This window comes from Anopheles merus, unplaced genomic scaffold, assembly GCF_017562075.2.
Source record: "Anopheles merus strain MAF unplaced genomic scaffold, AmerM5.1 LNR4000011, whole genome shotgun sequence".
Lineage (NCBI taxonomy): Eukaryota > Metazoa > Arthropoda > Insecta > Diptera > Culicidae > Anopheles > Anopheles merus.
The window spans coordinates 104,418-124,132 of NW_024427591.1; the positions used below are offsets into that span (position 1 = coordinate 104,418).

Sequence of the window (19,715 nt, forward strand, 5' to 3'; positions counted from 1 at the left end):
TGTGTGTGTGTGTGTGTGTGTGTGTGTGTGTGTGTGTGTGTGTGTGTGTGTGTGTGTGTGTGTGTGTGTGTGTGTGTGTGTGTGTGTGTGTGTGTGTGTGTGTGTGTGTGTGTGTGTGTGTGTGTGTGTGTGTGTGTGTGTGGTGTGTGTGTGTGTGTGTGTGTGTGTGTGTGTGTGTGTGTGTGTGTGTGTGTGTGTGTGTGTGTGTGTGTGTGTGGAAACCCCAAAACTATTTGATTCTGATGCGTACATTTTCATCCACTGCGGCTACAAAGTCCATGCATTTTTGATTTCGCTACCTGAGAGACAACACAACTATCGGATTGGCACCACGATCTTTGCGATCGGTTCTGCTGTTGGGGGTGTTAAAAAGAAACACGATCGAAGCAAACGTGCGTGTGATATGTAGCACATTTCTTTGCAATTCAGCTATCGGACGCAAGTGGAATCAACACTTGAATTGAACTCATACAAAAGAGGATTCTGGATTGGTTTATTACGGTGCGCGTATGGTGCTGAATGACTTAGAGTCGGTATCATGACGCCGTGCGACCGGCAGGCTCGGTAGGTTCATGTCCTTTGTTCAAGTGTATTCCGTGCATTTGTCGCGCCACGGCGGTAGACCCAGCAGCAACAAAGTCATAATAAACTCTTTCCCGGTACGGATGGCGCTTCAAAGTTCTTTTTCTTATTATTATTCTTGTCATTACGGCCTACGCGATCATGTTGGCCTTTTCAGGACTTAACGTACACGTAGCCGGATAGTCAGCCCTTGCTACGGCGGACGGTTCATACGCGGTTAGAACCCACGACGAGCATGCAGATGTGAGGAATGACGGCGGTGATGCGGGACCGCTCCTATCCAGCGTGCAACTTGCATACTGTAACACTATCTCCTGCACGATGCAAACGCTGCAGGCAGGGGGATGGATGCACCTCCACAATAAAAAAAACACCGTCATGAACCAGCGGTGGATCTAACGGTAGGCGATCTAGGTGGTCGCCGAAAATCTCTAGTATGTAGTATGGCGTATGTTTACAAGTGGACAGAGTATTAGCGACAAGGGCCCGCGGAAAGATGGTCGTTGGGGCCCCGTGGCGGGAGAACCATTGCTCCCCCCCTCCTCCCTCATGCCGGCAATAATTGTAGGGCCTGTGACCGATGATCGTAAAGGTCCCATGGCCTAAGCCCCCTCCCCCCTCCCTCCCTCCGCTGGCAATTAAGATATACTGTTAAATCTCCCAACAGCTGTGTGCCAGTACTCCCTCCCCCCGGTCATCAGTTACCATTTATAGGAGTCTCAATTCGTCTTTCAGCCTTTCATGAACACCTTCCTTTCCGATGGATCATAACATTCCGGAAGAGCATACATTCCGCGACAGTTTTGCACACACACGCACACTCACACCCTTGCGCAGACGGCTCAGCATATCTGTGTAATCTATCCATACGAAAGCAAAAGCTTATGGTAACAAAGTTATGCTTAATGCTTAACACGTTCAGTTCGATGGCAGGCCCCAGGGACTGCCAGTGAACTTTCCAGTATACCGGTTTCACAATCAGCTTGCATTCTTGAAGCCGGCAGAACAGAATGTTGATAAAAATTAGCGCCGGGTTGAATGTGTTAATGCGGACTAGGGTTCTGCGCATTGCACAGCAAACCATCTAGCGCGAGCAAGCGATTCCTTAATCATTTTTACATTGCAGCGTTTGAACTCATTGCGCTTTTTTGGTTTGATATGTGAAAATTCAAATGCATTGCCGCAATGTTTGTTAACGGCTTTTTTAAGCGCCACAGAACTCATGAGCATTGACCATACGCGAAAAAGAGATAGCGCTATGGAGGGAAAAAGCACGGACGACGGCTGACAGCGATTGGCCGTCTGACGCACCAACACTACTAAACCTTCGATAGCGCGTTCAGGCGAGGGGTATGAGGCGGAGCCAGGGACGGGTAGCTCGACGAGCTGCTTGACAAATTTGCCGTAGGAGGGAAAAAGATGGCATGATGCTCTGAAAAATTCTCCGAACGCCTTGATTTCTTCCGTCGCTTTGCGCAGCGGGCAGGATTAGCTTGTGCGACAACTATATCTCCCAGAATAGGACCAATTAGGAAGCGGTTTAACCAGGGTCAAGTTCGCACAGCTGTTCGAGGACAGTGCGCCATCGCTAACCGCAAATTAGTTGCAAATTAGCATGCGGTGCTGTCTTTCCGCAATTTTAAAACTGCTCAAATAAATAGAAAGTTTGTAAAATTATCTTTACCGTTTGCGACTCAACGAACCGAATGCTACACACGTAGCATTACAATTGTATCACGAGAAACTAGTAGGTGGTATACTTTGGACCTTGCACGTATTAAACGGAAAAGAGACAAAGCGTACAAACAATTTATTAGAAATAACGCAGATTATGATTGGACTGAGTATACTACACTCAGAAATTTATACAGTAGAAATCTTGAAAGCACACGCATAAATTACTATAACTGTGGGATAAATAGGCACAAGGGAGATAGCAAAGAATTGTGGAAAGTGCTGATAAGCATGTTAAGGCCCGATGAATCACATGTTTCTATTGTTAAATTTGCCGGTTTGATCGAATCTGAAGACTCCATCATCTGTAACAAGTTTAACTCGTTTCTTGTCAACAATATTTTGGATATAAATCAAAACATTGATGATGTTAATGAGCCTGATTATTTGTCGCATAGTGAAACTCCACGAAAATGTTTCAGATTCCAAAACATAACTCTTGATCACCTAAAGATTATTTGTTTCAACCTGAGAAAAACCACAGGTATAGGGAACGTGAGCTCAACTGAGAAGTGGTGCGCCGGATCCATTTATTGGTTCTTGGCGGGCTACACGTAAAGGATGCTAAGGAATACCATTGTATTCGATCGAGTATGACCCGTTTTTTCTTGATGAAACTATGTTGGTCATCTTGGGTGTGTGTATGACTCGGACGGTTCCTCTGAGAGTTTTCCGAAGCCACCACATGCTCGTTTTTTTAGTTTCATAACAACTATTCGAGTATAATTATCTTATAGATACTTTCGTCCTTCTCAAACCTGTGTTGGAGTAAGAGGTGGGACTTATCATCACCATCATCATCATAATCATCATCATCATCATCATCATACCGAAGGGCCCAGGAAGCTGGACTTCAGTACCGAACGTCAATCGACGTGGAGAAACGAAAAGATAAGAAGTAGTGGACATTAGCTGACATGTGATCAAGTGGTAGACAGCAGTGTCTATTCAGAAAGAAAATTGTTAGAAACAAGGGAACTGTTGTTTATTGGACTGGTAAATACTTTAAGTTCTTTAAGTTTTCCTTAACAATTCTTTCAGTATTACAAATCGGTTTATATACTATAAATTATGACTGTACTGGATGTTATATTTTATTCTTGTAGATTTTTTTACAGCATTTTTGTTCTAGTATGATAATATATTTGTTATAACGGTGTTATGAGCACTAAGTTATCTTTTTAGGAAAGAATATTTTAGTATGTGTTAGTTGTAGTCTATAACGGCTTCTTAACAAACGTATGAATTGCCTAATTATTTTCATGGCATCCTAATGTAGTGAAATTAGGGAAAGGAACATCCGAAACATTTGATAAGGCTAAAAAACCCCAACCGGAATTTCGCGCCTGCTGTACAACCGATGTACAACAGGTCAATAAGGCGTGGAAAAGTGACAGTTGAACTGTGATTATACATCGATTGGACATTAGGTGCAATTTCTCGCTATTGAAATTCAGGTTCGTGTATTTTCGTCCTAACAGAGCCAAAAGTTTCATTTGTTTAAAAATCAACGAATGGATATAGCCAAACAGAGAGCAGCGGGTTTTACCTTTTTCCAATATTATTACTGAAATATAAACTAAATAAAGCAATGGATCTATATTCCCTGCAAATCAAACAAAACATAAATTATAATTATAGCCGGTTCTCGAGTTACGCGTTGCTTTCATTCAGATAATATCTTTACTGCTCGAACATCTGTAGCGACTGGAATATAGCGAATTTCAGCCAAAATACATTTAGTTGATGTATTATTTTAAGTGAAGATGTTGATGTTAAACAATAAATTAAATATTTTACAGTAGTCATCCAAGCAAATTGTAATCTATTCTCTTTGTATTCATTTTAGATTTCGGCGGAAAACAAGTTTTTTTAGCATTTGGTATTTTATGAGGCTAATAGCTCCAAGGACTGTATGATTGTGTTAACCGCCTATCTACGAATCCTCGTACGAGAACAACGTAACTCAAGAACAGACTGAACAGAAGTTTTGGCTGCAATGAAACAAAACATTTATAGTTATATCCGGAAAAATATGCTGATTTGTTTCATATTCAGGCTTATGAAGAATAGATACACTAAATAATTCTCATCATCTGTTACTCATTGCATAAAAGGAATTTTACAAGGCATAAGAACAATTAGTTCGTCTGAATAAACCGTATCTTTCAATTAGTCTCGCTGATTAATTCGTCACATATCTTCACCAACTCTTCATTTTCTTTTGATTTTTGAATCAACTGCTCATTGATCGAAATTCGATATAGTTCTTCTTTTTTTATCTGAGCCTTAAGTTTTGCCGATTCTTGGGAATGATTACGAATGGCTTCATCAATTTTGGTATTTGCGCTACAACGGTAAAAAAATGTAAATTAAATGTAGGATTTGAAGCATATTTTAATATATGACGTAAAGAAAACATTTATATTTTGTTATTTGTTATTTTTTCTTTGTACAGTGGAACGCCGTTTTTCTGAACCAATTGAGATCTCTACCTCGCCCGGATAGTCGGATAACACGGACAATAGGTTGTAGAGTATGTTTTGACTCTAATTAAAAAAGTCTATCTAGAATACTAGGAGTGATAGGTTAAGTAGCACCAGACTACCACGCACGCACAGCAAATTTTTGTTTGCATTTTCAAAAATATTTCTAATAAAATGCATTTGAAACGGCAAATCAAAATTAGCATAACATATTGCGATAGTTTATCGACGACAATAACATTAAACCCCTCCATAAAAAAAAATTGTAAATTTATGAGCAGTATCTAGGAAATTTTGTAATATTGTGAAGAATCTGGCGCAATAAAAATAATTTATTTTGAGTAAAATTTCCTGGTAATCTTGATGTATGTAGAACATGAACCAAAAATATGTTCAGTCAAATAAAAAACAGAACAACACCAAAAAAAGTAAAAATAGAAGCCGTTTAACCCGACATTCACTTAGAACTGTGCATGTAAAACTGAACGAGGTAACTGTCAAATCGAAGACCATTGAATTAATGCCAGAAAGAGCCATGTAAAAAACCTTTTTCATTCAGTTCACGCTCGGTAATCCGCATGCTCGATAATCCGCAATATCTTTTAAATTTAAGTTATAAGCATTCTTTGTAATACATTAAAATGTATGGTAATGTAATAATTTACTCATAAATCAAGACATAAATAAGAAGTTTTAAAAAAAAAACATCAAAACGTCATTCTATAATTCGCACTTGAACAAGGGGGAACAACGGAGTGAGAACTGTTCATGGATTTACCTGATTACCATGTTTAAAAAAAATCATATTGTTTTGGATACCATGATTTTAAGGTTAATAACTAAAATTTGTCCTGTATTTTATTTTTTATCATTATGTAATTGTTCGTACCGATTTTTATGAACCCTCCTCCTCCTGGATAAATCATATACATAGAAATACAATGGTTATTTAACTGTTAGTTTTGAACCGCATGGAAAGGACAACCGAATAAAAGGTACCCGTGTGAACGGCGTTCTACTGTGTCACAATTGTATACTCAGGCCAACGAAGAATAATTGATTTGTTATGGAAAGTAAAAATCGTGCGTATGGTTTGGTACATGAAATTTATACTTACATTTCAAGTTGACTCATCGCGTGACATTTCATCTTTTCATATCGCTGCTCTTGTGCTCGAAGACATTCCTCAAGTTTCATAACTTTTTCCAACAGTTTCTCCTCATTTTCTTTGTATTTAATTGCATTTTTTTTCATGCGTTCATATTTCCTGCAAAACATATGAATTCGGTAAAAATGGTTGAGATAAAATCGTTCGACAACATCATTCTTAAAAGCTCTTCTGAGACTTACGCATACAAGTTCGAGAAAGTTTTCTCCAATGATTCTAAATGTTGTGCGTTGATTTCATTATCTTGTTTAAGACTGTCGCACTCAATTTCGTGATTGCGGATGAGAATTTCCTTTTCCGATATCAATTCGGCGATAGTCCGTTCATATGCTTCAACCACATTGCTGTCGAAAATAATTGTAACATAAATTAGTACATATGGTTTTATTATTCATCACACAGTCCCATATTTACCTCATCTTGGAAATGGTTTTATCTTTTTCAGTAATTCGCTTCAGCATGCTTTCTTCTCTTAGTTCAACGTCGTGCATTTTTTTCTCTATATCAGCAATATTCATCCTGTAAAATAACAATATTTTATTAGAATAAATGAAACAATCACAAGCTGTCCCTCCAAGCAAAAAAAAAAAACTATTAGTTTTTACAGGGTTTCACACTTTATCTCAAGACCGCGGGACCCGTTCTCGAATCTGTCTTAGCCAATGCCAAGACTGCGGTATGAAAACGTTGATGATACTTGAATTCATCGGATGCAATGCTGAATCTGCGGCACATTTCTCGAACACACTGTTCCGAACCGAGGACATGCGGTCGAATAATTTTTTACACATATAACCTTTGTGTACATCAGTGTACTGGAAACACCCAATTATTATTTTCGTGTTGTAAAACGTAAAACGTACCTACACGTAAGGAAAGGAAATATTTTCATCCTAGCAACGAATAGAATAGGGGAGAGCACAATTTAGAGCGTAAGGTGCATATGAGCATGAGAATATAGGGTTTTTCAGATGAATAAATAACGTTTACCATTGATCTTACTAATGCGTGTATCCGTATTCGCTAATTTTACATGATTCTTTGAGAGATGTTTAAAAATTCCCTTTTCTTCTGTAGGATGATTCTTCTGTTAAGTTAAGCATTTCCTTCACTATGTATCAAGTGCTGGTGACAATAACTTAAACAAGATGGGCTCACGACACACATTGCTTGCAGGGCACTACGCAACAGTCAAAATTTAAATTTTATCACACCGAAGCACCCAATGGTTGACAATATGCATTTTAAATTGAGTTTTTATTGATGCGCAGAGATTACGAAAGCCTGGCCCCGATTGGTCTAATGCATCTTTAAGACGGTTGAAAAAAATAAAATCAAAAGCCTACGCGGATTACAGTAGAACGAGATCATCGCTGCATAGGAGAATTTTTTTCGATGCACTGAACAATTATCGTCGACATAATCGTGTGCTCTACCGCTCCTTCATTCGCCGTACTGAAAGGCAGCTATTTTCTAAGCCGACACGGTTCTGGAGCTTCTGGAACAAACGGCGCAATATAAGAAGTATCCCTCCGTCAATGAGCTACAATGGCCAAACTAGTATCGATACATCCGATATTTGCAACACTCTCGCCAATCGTTTCGCTGATGCATTCACCCTTCCTGTTCACAATCCTAACACACTAGCAGAGGCCACCCGCAATACTCCATCGGATGCTATCGATTTTATTATACCCACAATTGACGAAGCATTAATTGCGCGCACACTCAACGATATAAAACCATCTACATCATCTGGACCTGACAATATTCCCGCATACATATTGAAGCACTGCCGTCAATCACTCGCACCCATTCTTGCCAAAATATTTAATGATTCCCTTATGCGTGGCACGTATCCTGAGTCCTGGAAACACGCGCGAATGATTCCTATCCATAAAAAAGGCAGTCGACTTCATGCTAGTAATTATCGTGGCATTGTATCCCTATGCGCTTGTGCAAAGGTGTTTGAGCTCATTCTATACAATCCGCTACTCACAGCAGTTCAAAACTATATGAGCCCTAGTCAGCATGGATTTCTCCCAAGGAGATCTTCCACCACAAATCTTGCTGAATTTGTTGGCTACTGCTTCGACAACATGGATCGTGGTACTCAAGTTGATGCAGTATATATCGACTTCAGGGCTGCGTTCGATAGTATTTCTCATGATATTCTACTTTCGAAGCTAAAAAAACTCGGTTTCCTCGACTGGCACATCACCTGGCTGCGTTCATATTTAACTGGTCGTTCGTACTACATAAGTATAGGATCTCATCGTTCTCACTCTTTCACCAGCTCCTCCGGTGTGCCTCAAGGGAGTAATTTGGGACCGCTACTCTTCCTCATCTATATTAATGATCTATCTTTCGTTTTACCGCCAGGCCAACACCTAATGTACGCCGACGATGTAAAAATATTCGCTCCAGTTAGAAACGACAGTGACTGTGTACGCCTTCAAACGATCCTTGAGAATCTGGATAGCTGGTGCAGCAGAAACGCTCTCCAAGTGTGTGCTGATAAATGCCAGTGTATATCATTCAGCAGAGCCCGTCACCCCATCACGTTTACATACACTATGCTCAACACGGCTTTGGCTCGCACGACATGTATCCGTGATCTGGGGGTGCTACTCGATCAGAAGATGTCATTTCGCCCTCACATTGATAGCGTTGTTGCGAAGGGAAATCAGCTACTTGGTTTAATTACGCGGACCTGTAGCGAGTTTACCGATCCCATGTGCGCCAAATCGATCTTCTGTGCCATCGTAAGGTCGTGCCTGGAGTACTGCTGTCCGATCTGGTGCCCGCTTGGCGTTGGTGACATCAATCGCCTCGAAGCCATTCAACGGAGACTCACCAGGTACGCGGTTCGACTCCTTCCATGGCAATCCCACCACGCTCGGCCCACCTACCATCAGCGGTGTCTGCTTCTCGGACTTGAACCACTCTGCTCTCGACGTAAAAACGCCCAATGCCTTTTCATATTTCGGCTCCTTAACGGAGAGATCGATTCCCCGGCATTACTAGCCAGCATCAATTTGTTCGCTCCCTGTCGGATTCTTAGATCCAATTTCCATCTCCGTGTTCCGCGTACCCGCAACAACCATAGCCAGGGACACCCTATTATACGTATGTCCCTCGAGTTCAATGAAGTGTTAGATTTGTTCGATTTTAGTATGTCTACTTCCACGTTCAAGGAGAAATTGCGTCTACGTCACATGTAATGTTTGCTTATAACTAGATGTTTATTTATATGCTCCTTAATTTAATTATAAGGTTGCCGATTAGACATGATGGTCCGTCGGTTTATATATGAAATAAATAAATAAATAAATAAATTACCAGTCCCTCATTTCATATTCTTACATGTTTTATGTTGTTTGATACAGTTTTTTTACTGTATGTTGCCACAACAAGTTTTGATGGTTCAGTAAGCGCTCATAGACACCAGGAATTTTCAGCAAGCACAGTGAATTGTAGCCAATATTGTACACACTAACACGGCTACCATTTCTTTTAAATTAACCCCGCACGCCGAAATATCATCTGAATTTTTATCGGGGTGCCTGTAAGCACCTACCAAATCAACTTTTTGCACAGCACAAGCACGATGGTCCCGTGATACAGTCGTCAACTCAAACGACTCAATAACATGCCCGTCATGGGTTCATGGGTTCAAACCCAGAATGGACCGTCCCCCCCCCCCATAGCAAGGATTGACTATCCGGCTTACGTGGTAATGAATTTAGTCTCGAAAGCCTGGCCGCATAGGACGGTTACGCCAAATAGAATAAAAAGAGCACGAGCACGAGCACACCGCGTTGTTTTGGTTTGATGTTCTGACTGACAGGTCGATTTGACAGAATGAATTGCTACATTTTCAGTAATTTGTTTTACTGATATTCAGTGAAACGACTAATTTGACACTGATTATACTGATTATCAGTAAAATATGTGTTACTGAAATGCATTCAGTAAATTGTTTTACTGAAAATCAGTAAAAAAAATGACATTTATGCTGCAAATCAGTAAAATATTCTATTACTGAACCGTTTCAGTAAAAAACTTTACTGAAGCAAGATGAGAAAATTTGTTGTGTAGAGTTTTTAAATACGCCGCTTCTGCTTTTCGTATTTATAATCGTGCCAGCTATAGGTTGTATCTTGGAAGGCTACAATGTATGTTGTATCGTCATCCTAAACTTTTTTGTTATTATGCCAAGAAGCGTCGTAACCCCTCTACCCTTGCTACTTCCATGTCACTCGGTTCGGTCACTACGGATAATGCTGCAGACAAGTGTTCCCTATTCGCTGGTTTGTCTGGACCGGAGAGTGAACCTTTGACGGAGTTGGAGGCCACATGGCCTGGTTTAAACTCCGTCGCATGGGCTGAGGATATTGCAGATGTTAATACAGTATCCGAGGCTCTTAAAAAATCCTTAAGCCATCCTTCCTCTGGTCCGCGAGCGCCCAAACGTGAGGTCCAAAACAACCGAAGCCATACTAAATCATAAAAAAGTCTGCACCCATGTGTTCCGGTGTCCTCCCGATGTTTACCGAGCCGAACCGAATAGTTGTGTTCGATAAACATGTATGCGTATCAGGTATATCTGAAGTTGTACTGCTTACAGGGTTTTCGAGGATTATATAGACATGTTCAGCGAGTTGTAGATTTGTTCAGGCATATAATAGACTCTTTCAGCGAGATATAGAATTGTTCGGATGCCGCTGTAATACCGAGCGGGACGCATAGATATTGCGTCTATAGGACATATGTAATCGTGAGTAAATTTTTCTCCGTCTCTTTTGGCTTGTCCTTGCATTTAGATCCTGGTGAGAGAAGCATGCATACCTTTCGGGTACGTTCCCTCTTTTGTTACAGGGTTTTCCAAGCCACTTCAATGTTGAAACTGAAAATTTCAACCACGTTAAACGAAAGCTGAAGGCTGCACGGGTGATTTCAAGTCTGCAAAGCCAGTTCAATACAACAAGTTTTGTTTTCAAAATCGTTACACTATTTTCCAATATCGGTATAAGCAATTTCAATCTGTCAGTTTGGCAGGCTCTCGCCACAATGGGATAGAAGGAAATAAAATACGTCAAAATATTCAACAATTTATGTATTGATTTTCAATGTGCAGCATTTGTATTTAATAATGCAAATACAATCAATATGTAAAATGAAAATAAATTTATTTTAATATGTTAATAAGACCTTATTAATAAGACCTCATCTTCTATTTGCAATGATTTATTGTTCATATAACTCAATGCTAGTGTGAACTATGGGCCTTTAGAAGCTAAATTTTAAAATTTCAATAGGCCGAAAATAGACGGATCGGAATTTCGCGGCAGTTTATAACTGAAATTGAAGAGTCAGCATCTATGAAATCGTGTATTTTATTAGAAATAATGTACAATAATGTATTAATTTTCCTCCAAAAGTCGTTTGCACAATATAGATATTCAAGACCGAGCAGTTGTGGAATCTGTGGAAATATCTTTGTTTACGATTACGATTATCAGCACAAAAATTCAAAAAAATACTCCAATTTCGTCTCAGTGATAACTTTTAACTGTCAAAATCAAAATTGTCGTATCTCGGGGGACGCCTATAGTATTTTACCATGCATTTCGATAAAATCTTTACAATTTAATACAGTTTTTGAAAAAGTAATTAAATTTATATCCATTACCATATTTTGGCTTTAAAAAAACCGTGTACCACTACGATCGAATCGTGTGCCGCTACCATTGAATTTATGAAAGGTAGAGTGTTTATGTTTGAAAGTTGCTTCCTTCTTCGCCGATAGCAATTCGTTTTTTTAAATACTAATGGTAATTATTCACTGATTATGGGTACAACCCACAAATATTAGTTTGAAACAACGATTTTAGCATTAACATTGATCTTTGAATATTAGTTGAAAACAAGGATTTTATCACCAACAAGAAACCATAATCTTCATTGATAACAAGGATTTTATGTGTAGTCAGTTAATAATTACATTTTATTAGAATTTTACAAACGAATTGCCATCGGCGAAGAAGGAAGCAGTTTGCAAACGTAAACAAACAGTTTACTATGCTCTACCTTTCAGAAATCCAATGGTAGCAGCACACGATTCGATCGTAGTGGCACACGATTCGACCGTAGTGGAACGCGATTCAACCATGGTTGCACGCATTCGATCGTACTGGCATGCAATTCCAAGCAGGCGGTTTGCGATTCGATGCAAACGGCACGAGATTGGAACGTAGATGGAAATAGGTATAAGTATTTTCCTTTTAGGTTAAGAGCTTGAATCGTTAATACCCCGTTTGGAGGTCGTTTAATGAATCTGTGGCACTTTGAATATCGTTTAAATTGCATCTTTCGGGTGAAAAAATTTTACTACATTACAGTTTGTTACAACGCCTGTTCCATAATTACGATTAACATTGAAAATTATCATCGTTTGAAAATATCACAGCAAATATGTACAAGTACTAATTTAACTCAAATTATCTCGTTACTAGCTAGCGAACTTAGCAAAACAAGTAAAATGAAAGAAAGAATGTGTTTTTCCTTCAATGAGTTGAAAAAACTGGTCATTTATCTGAAATCAACAACGCATTCGAAAAACAAAATTAGACTGGAATATCGATGTCAAATTAATAATAGTGGGTTAGCAGAAATATCGTAGTTTCAAAAACAAATTAAAAAATGAATGAAAAAAATTTTCTATAAGTTTATATTGTAACTTTATTTTGAAATGCATCCTCTTGTTTTTATTGTTCAAATAATATTTCAATATTTCAACCAATTATGTGTTTGAATTTCAATGAATTTCAATAAGCATCGAACAAAAATGTTTTCGATGCTTATTGCAAACATCATAGCTGTTTAGTTCGTTTTTAATTAACACAACAATAAACTTTAATAAAATAAACAGAACTGTTCAATCTACTATCTCCTCCTCATTAATGCATCGGGGAATATACAATCACATATGCCGTACATATGCTTCACAGTCACTTGCTGTCACCAACGAAGCACCTTCTTCTATGGCCTCCAACAATTGTACATCACAATTTGCGTTGGCACGCTTAGTTATTTCTTTCCATTTACTGAAAAGATTTTTGATAGGATTTAAAAATGGGGAGTAAGGTGGTAAATAACGAACCTCATCTCTTCCATCTTCAAGAGCCTGTTTCACCTCTACACACTTGTGAAAGGCGACATTGTCCATCACAAAAATCAGGTTTCTTGTAAGGATTTCTGCTAATTTTGCTTTCAGATCGATAATAAACTGCAAAAAGGATTCTAAGTTAATTTCTCTCTCTTTTGTCACATAATGCAATATTCCTCCGCTATTCATAACCGAAATGTTTTTCGTTCGAATTTGTTGGACCACTGTTACTGCTGGCTTTCCTATTGCCGATCTACCTCGACTAGCACGCATACTAATGCAAAATCCCACTTGGTCAGTACATATTAGCCGGCATCGCGAATAAATGAACTATTTTAACAGTCGTTTAAAGTTCATTTTGGTTTAACTGAGTTCATTTGTTGTTCATTCCTGTTAAGTTTAAGGACCAGTCATTAAAATTAACAAAAGAACTCAATGTGTTTGCGATGCCAAATTCTAGCAATTTTTAACGACTTTGGTTAATTTTTAACGACTGTTAATTTTAAACCAATTCTTTCGCGATGCCAGCTAATATTTAACGACTCTGGTTAATTTTTAACGACTGTTAATTTTAAACCATTTCTTTCGCGATGCCAGCTATTATATTTCTGTTTAATTTACCGGGAAGAGCATAAAAACTTGTCGCGTACTCTTTTCGTACCTGTATAGTGTTCGGATTGTTTCGACGCTCAGGTATTTTTTTGAATCCGTTTAAGTGAGTAATGGAAATGTTTGATTTCCCGAGCAATCGTTGGTTTACTCACTCGAAGGTTGAAATTCTCCAGCACATTTTGTGAGAGTTTTTTTAGAGATATTGTAGCATCTTCATCAATCCATTTCCTAATTTTGTTACCTATTTCTATACTAATTTTTTTCTCATGCTGAGCTCCTCGTTTTGACGCCTCAACTTGATGAGTATTTTTGATTTTTTTTTGATAATGCTGTATACCGTCGACACGTTGATATTTCAAGTCTGCGCTATTATTGCTGGGCTACACCCTTTTCGATGCGATTTAATAACTCTTTTGCGATCAGCGTTACTTGTTGTCTTAAATTTAGTTTTTTTCTGCGCTTGCATTATTAAAGATGATTGTTCTTGAGTTGTAGTAGTATCTAGAGTGTCACTTCTCTCATTATTGTTGTTGATTTCAATCGGTAACTCTTCCATTTTAATATGTTTTAATGAAACCAAATAGTAATTATATTGCTCCACACAAGCTCCCTCAACACTTCGGAATAGCAACCATGTGAAAAAAGGTGCACTTTATGGATACGATGTTTTGACATGCCGGGAAAAATCAAATCAATGAGCAAATATTATGACATGGACAAATTTTAGATCATTATACATTTTGTTAATACACTAGTCACAACAAATATAGTTCAGCAATCATCTTATCAACAATAATATTAACAGTTTACAGTAAATTTTAAAATTGTATTTGCATTATAAAATACAAATGCCGCACATTGAAAATCAATCCATAATTTTTTGAACATTTTGACGTATTTTATTTCCTTCTATCCCATTGTGGCGAGAGCCTGCCAAACTGACAGTTTGAAATGGCTTATACCAATATTGAAAAATAGTGTAACGATTTTGAAAACAAAACTTGTTGTATTGAACTGGCTTTTCAGACTTGAAATCACCCGTGCAGCCTTCAGCTTTCGTTTAACGTGGTTGAAATTTTCAGTTTCAACATTGAAGTGGCTTGGAAAACCCTGTAATGGTGAAGAGAGAATCGTATGCAATCGGCTCTGCATTCGCGCGTGGGCAGGCCCGCGGGCGTCATGTGTACGCGGGCGATGGAATACCAGCCACTGTTTTAAAAAAGTCACCTTCTCTGTTAGTCCCTCAATTTTTTCACCTATCCTTGTCCACGTCCTCATTCCCTTTATTGTGGAAACGCGCATGGCTCATCCCCATACACAAAAAAGAAAACCCTTCTGTAATTTCCAATTACCGTGGCATCTCAATACAATACGCAATAACCAAGGTATTTGAGCATTCTTATGTGTTTAAACTCATCTCTTCTACTATTATCCCTCAGCAATATTGTTTTTTTCCCTAACCGTTCTACAACAACTAGCCTTGTATTGATACTATTTATTCTTCTTCTTCTTCTTCTTCTTCTTTTGGCTCAACAACCGTTGCCGGTCAAGGCCTGCCTGCCTGCACCACTTGTGGGTTTGGCTTTCAGTGACTTATTGATCCCCCCATAGTAGGATAGTCATAGTGATACTATTTATACTGACTTTAAATCTGTACTTGGTTGTATTTCTCATTCCCTACTCTTAATAAAATTGAACTTGACGTCAATAATATGTTTGTATCTTGGCTACGTTCTTTTCTATGTGATCGTTCCTATAGTTTTAAATTAAATGATCTGTTCTCGATTCCTTTTTCATGTAATGCAGGCGTAGCGCAAGGTAGTGTCCTAAGTCCTTTGCTGTTAATAATTTTTATTACTGATGTTCATACTGCCCTCCCTCTCCTGAGTATTTCCTCTGCTACGCAGACGAACTCAAAATCTTTCTCCCAGTTTCGTCTCCTAGTGATTGTACTTCGCTACAAAATATTCTTGATCGTTTTTCTTCTTGGGGTTCTAGTAATTCATCTTCATTGATTTCAAAGCCGCATATGATAGCATAGCCAGGGTAAAACTGTATGACGCTATGAGCTCTTTTGAAATCCCGGCCAAACTGATAAGGCTAGTTAGATTGACTATGACCAACGTCACTTGCCAGGTGAGGGTGGATAGAAAACTCTCAGGACCTTTTGCTACCACCAAAGGTCTGCACCAAAGGTCTCCTATTCAACCTGGCGCTAGAGAGGGCCATCCACGACTCGAGGGTGGAGACTACGGGAACTATCTTCAAGTCAACCCAGATCCTGGCATACGCTGACGATATAGACATCATTGGTCTGCGGCTTTTTTATGAAGCAGAAGCAGGCGGCAGAGAGCCTAGGATTGCAGATAAACGAGGCAAATATCAAACTGATGGTGGCAACATCAGCGAACCTATCAATAAATAATCAGAACCTACGTAGACGTGAAGTACATTTGGTGAAGGCACTTTTGAAGTCGTCCCACAATTCACCTATCTTGGGTCAAAGGTCAGCAACGACAATAACATGGAAGCTGAGTTGCGCGCTAGGATGCTGGCTGCCTACCGGTCATTCTACAGCCTGAGAAATCACTTCACCTCAAAGAACCTATCGCGACGGACGAAGCTGAGACTATACAGTACCTATATAGTACCAGTACTCACATACGCCTCTGAGACATGGACACTGTCCAAATCTGATGAATCACTCCTTGTTGTGGACAGACCGCTGCCTCATCCTGAGGGCTCACTGTTGACAGCAGGGCTGTCATCCTGTGACGTCCTCAGTGAGGATCGCGGCGCGAGCAGGACCAGTCGTCCTCTCCCCGCATTGCGTGTGTGTGTGCGTTTCTATTTATATACGTGTTTATTTATTACTATACCAAAGATAGGAATAAAACACATATTCTGTTTGTGCCGTACACCACCGTCTACTATGGCTGATTTGTGCGGACACAACAGAGGCGACGAGGATGGGATCCTCCTCGCGTAGGGGGGGATCCTACAACGAACCGACGCAGCACGAAGGTCACCATCGCACAACCGCCATCGCGCAGGATGGGCTCGCTCGAGCTTGCGCGAAGCCCCAGGATCCTCACTCCGCTGCAGCACTATACCGGACAAAGCGAGGGGACATTCCGCTTTGGACCGTCGTCACACGGCATCACCGCCGCCCGCTGCAGCGTCATCGGACACACTGGTGCAGTATTGTCGTGCGCGGCATCAGGGCCGCCCTTGCTGCACCAGCATCATCGTCGAGCCCGGTGAGCAGGCACAGTACTGAGGCATATCGGCTGCCCCCTGACCATCTTCATCGCCGGCGCTCCAGCTGCACAGGTGCATCTCGACGGCGGCACCACTGTCGCCCCTGTGCAGCAACATCGTATGTGTCCCGGGTCACAGTCGTCGTGCGCGGCATCACGGTCGCCCCCTGTGTACCCTCATCATCATCGTCAACGTCATCATCATCCTGCGCGCCCTGCACAGCAGTTCACCGGCAGCGACATCACGGTCGCCCCTGTGCAGCGGTTCCGGCTGAGCGGTCCAAGCGCGCGCGGCACCACGGCCGCCCCCTGCTCAGCCGCACATCGACGCCCCAACGGCAGCAGCATCCGGAGAGCTGCCTCATCAGCATCATCGGCGTCCGGTGCAACGTCCTATGGCAACAGCATCATGCTGCAGTTGCACCAACAACAACAACAACACCACAGCGGCTGCAACGGAACGAGCGAGCGCAGCACATCGGCTGCCCCCTGTTGCAGCCCGTAACGCTCATCCCGTTCGAGCGTTAGGCACGGAGGCCGGTCAGCACTCTCCCCCGTTTTACACAGCGCCACTTGAGCCGTACGCTTGCCACGCCGGTTTTAATTACATTAAAACCGCTGCGTTGGCTTAAGCCGTACCGGCTTAATTAAAACGGGGAGATGTTGTGGACAGACCGCTGCCTCATCCTGAGGGCTCACTGTTGACAGCAGGGCTGTCATCCTGTGACGTCCTCAGTGAGGATCGCGGCGCGAGCAGGACCAGTCGTCCTCTCCCCGCATTGCGTGTGTGTGTGTGTGCGTTTCTATTTATATACCTGTTTATTTATTACTATACCAAAGATAGGAATAAAACACATATTCTGTTTGTGCCGTACACCACCGTCTACTATGTCTCATTTGTGCGGACACAACACTCCTCTTCGTCGCGTTCGAGAGGAAGATGCTCAGAAGGATACTTGGCCCCGTATGTGTGGAAGGACAATGGAGGAGCCGCTATAATGACGAGCTATACGAGCTGTACGGCGACCTCACTGTCGTGCAGCGTATCAAGCTCGCCAGGCTCCGGTGGGCTGGCCATGTTGTACGCATGGAAACGGACGACCGAGCCCGTAAAGTCCTATTAGACCGTCCACAAGGACAGAGGAGGCGTGGTAGGCCCAAATTGAGGTGGCAAGATGGCGTGGAGGCGTCCGCCATTAAGGCCGGGATAGGTCTGAGCCGGTCTGGTGGTACAGTCGTTAACTCGTACGACGTAACAACTTGCCCGTCATGGGTTCAAGTCCCGAATAGACCGTGCTCCCATAAGTAGGACTGACTACCCTGTTATGGTAACAATAAGTCACTGAAAGCCAAGCTCACTTCACTAGTGGGTACATGCAGGCCTTGACCGACAGCGGTTGTTGTGCCAAAGAAGAACGGACTGGCAGACGAAGGCACGAGACCGCGAGCGGTTCCGAACACTCCTTATTGCGGTAATAGTCCTTGCTATTATTGATTCTCCATCCCGTTAAATATTGCGAGGGTTGCGAGTAGTATTACTTGCTAGAAATCTTTATTTTTATGCATAAATTATTTTTGCTCTGCGGTGTTATTCGTCGAAAAGATCACTACTTCTACTTTTGTGGTTTTCTGCAAAATAAAATGTAAAAAAACAGGTGTTAAGTATGCTACAAATCGCACTATTACACCTGCTCTCAGTGTGCTAGAATTATTACTGCTAAAACAAGGGGCGAAAAACTGCCTAGGCTCACAAGCTATGAAATGTGAGGGCGCTGCGAATGTGAAATTGTATGGCGCACCCTTCGCAAATCACTGTGAATTGCATGGCGGATTCCTGCCTTTCTTCAATCCCTTTCTACGCCCCTAACCGTGTTCTTCGTAGCCGTCCACCCCTACTGATCCCATCTCGCCGAACTGCAGTGGGTTCCTGGTCATGGTGAAGCTGCGCCAGAAACTCTCCGTGGTTAACAACCAACGGAGTCAGCCCACCCCAAGGCTCAACCTGATCCGATTGAAGTGTGCTGATGTGGCGGAGGGGTACGCGACAGTGCTCGGGAAAGTGCTTCCGGCCGTGCGGATTAAGAATCAGTCGCCGTCTGCAAATCTTCAACAAATATTCTGGAATTCGATTTTTAATCGACACGGGATCGGATGTATCGATAATACCTGCATCCACGATCGAGAAGACTCGAGAACCATCGCCGTTTTTACTCCACGCAGCAAACGGAACGAACATACGAACGTATGAGAGCAAGTTTGTTTCAGTGGATCTCAGACTACGCCGAAATGTTTTCGTAGATTTTTTTGCAAGCCGACGTTACTTCTGCAATTATTGGTGCCGATTTCCTCCCGCATTTTGGACTTCTCGTAGACCTTGGAAACAGAAGACTTATCGATGGTGGTACGAAATTACACACTGTTTGTGGATTAACGAAATCTTCGGTTAACGGTGTAACAACTATAAAAAAAGATCATCCTTTTCGCCGACAATGCACACTGAGGTAAAACATAATGTAACCCGTCACATTCAAACCACTGGACCTCCAGTTGCTTCCAAACCACGTAGAATGCCTCCAGACAAACTCCAAGCCGCTAAAAATGAATTTGTAACCATAATGGAGCTCGGGATTTGTACAAATAGACCGTATGGACCAAAGAAGTTACGGTTACAAGTACTTCGCAACATCCATTGCCTTTTTCAT

At 41.2% G+C, this 19,715-nt stretch overlaps 1 protein-coding gene across 4 annotated transcripts in view; it reads right to left on the reverse strand.

The window, feature by feature from the left end:
- Window positions 1-3,385: 3,385 nt before the first annotated feature.
- Window positions 3,386-19,715, reverse strand: part of LOC121600906 (transforming acidic coiled-coil-containing protein 1) — a 35,373-nt gene continuing 19,043 nt past the window's right edge. For all 4 annotated transcript variants that reach the window (XM_041929672.1, XM_041929671.1, XM_041929674.1 and 1 more), the window contains 4 exons: window positions 6,385-6,489; window positions 6,153-6,314; window positions 5,920-6,069; window positions 3,386-4,665 (listed from right to left, as the gene is read on the reverse strand). In XM_041929672.1, the coding sequence (XP_041785606.1) occupies window positions 4,485-4,665; window positions 5,920-6,069; window positions 6,153-6,314; window positions 6,385-6,489 (598 nt within the window). In that variant the 3' untranslated portion in view covers window positions 3,386-4,484. The remainder of the gene's footprint in view (window positions 4,666-5,919; window positions 6,070-6,152; window positions 6,315-6,384; window positions 6,490-19,715) is intronic.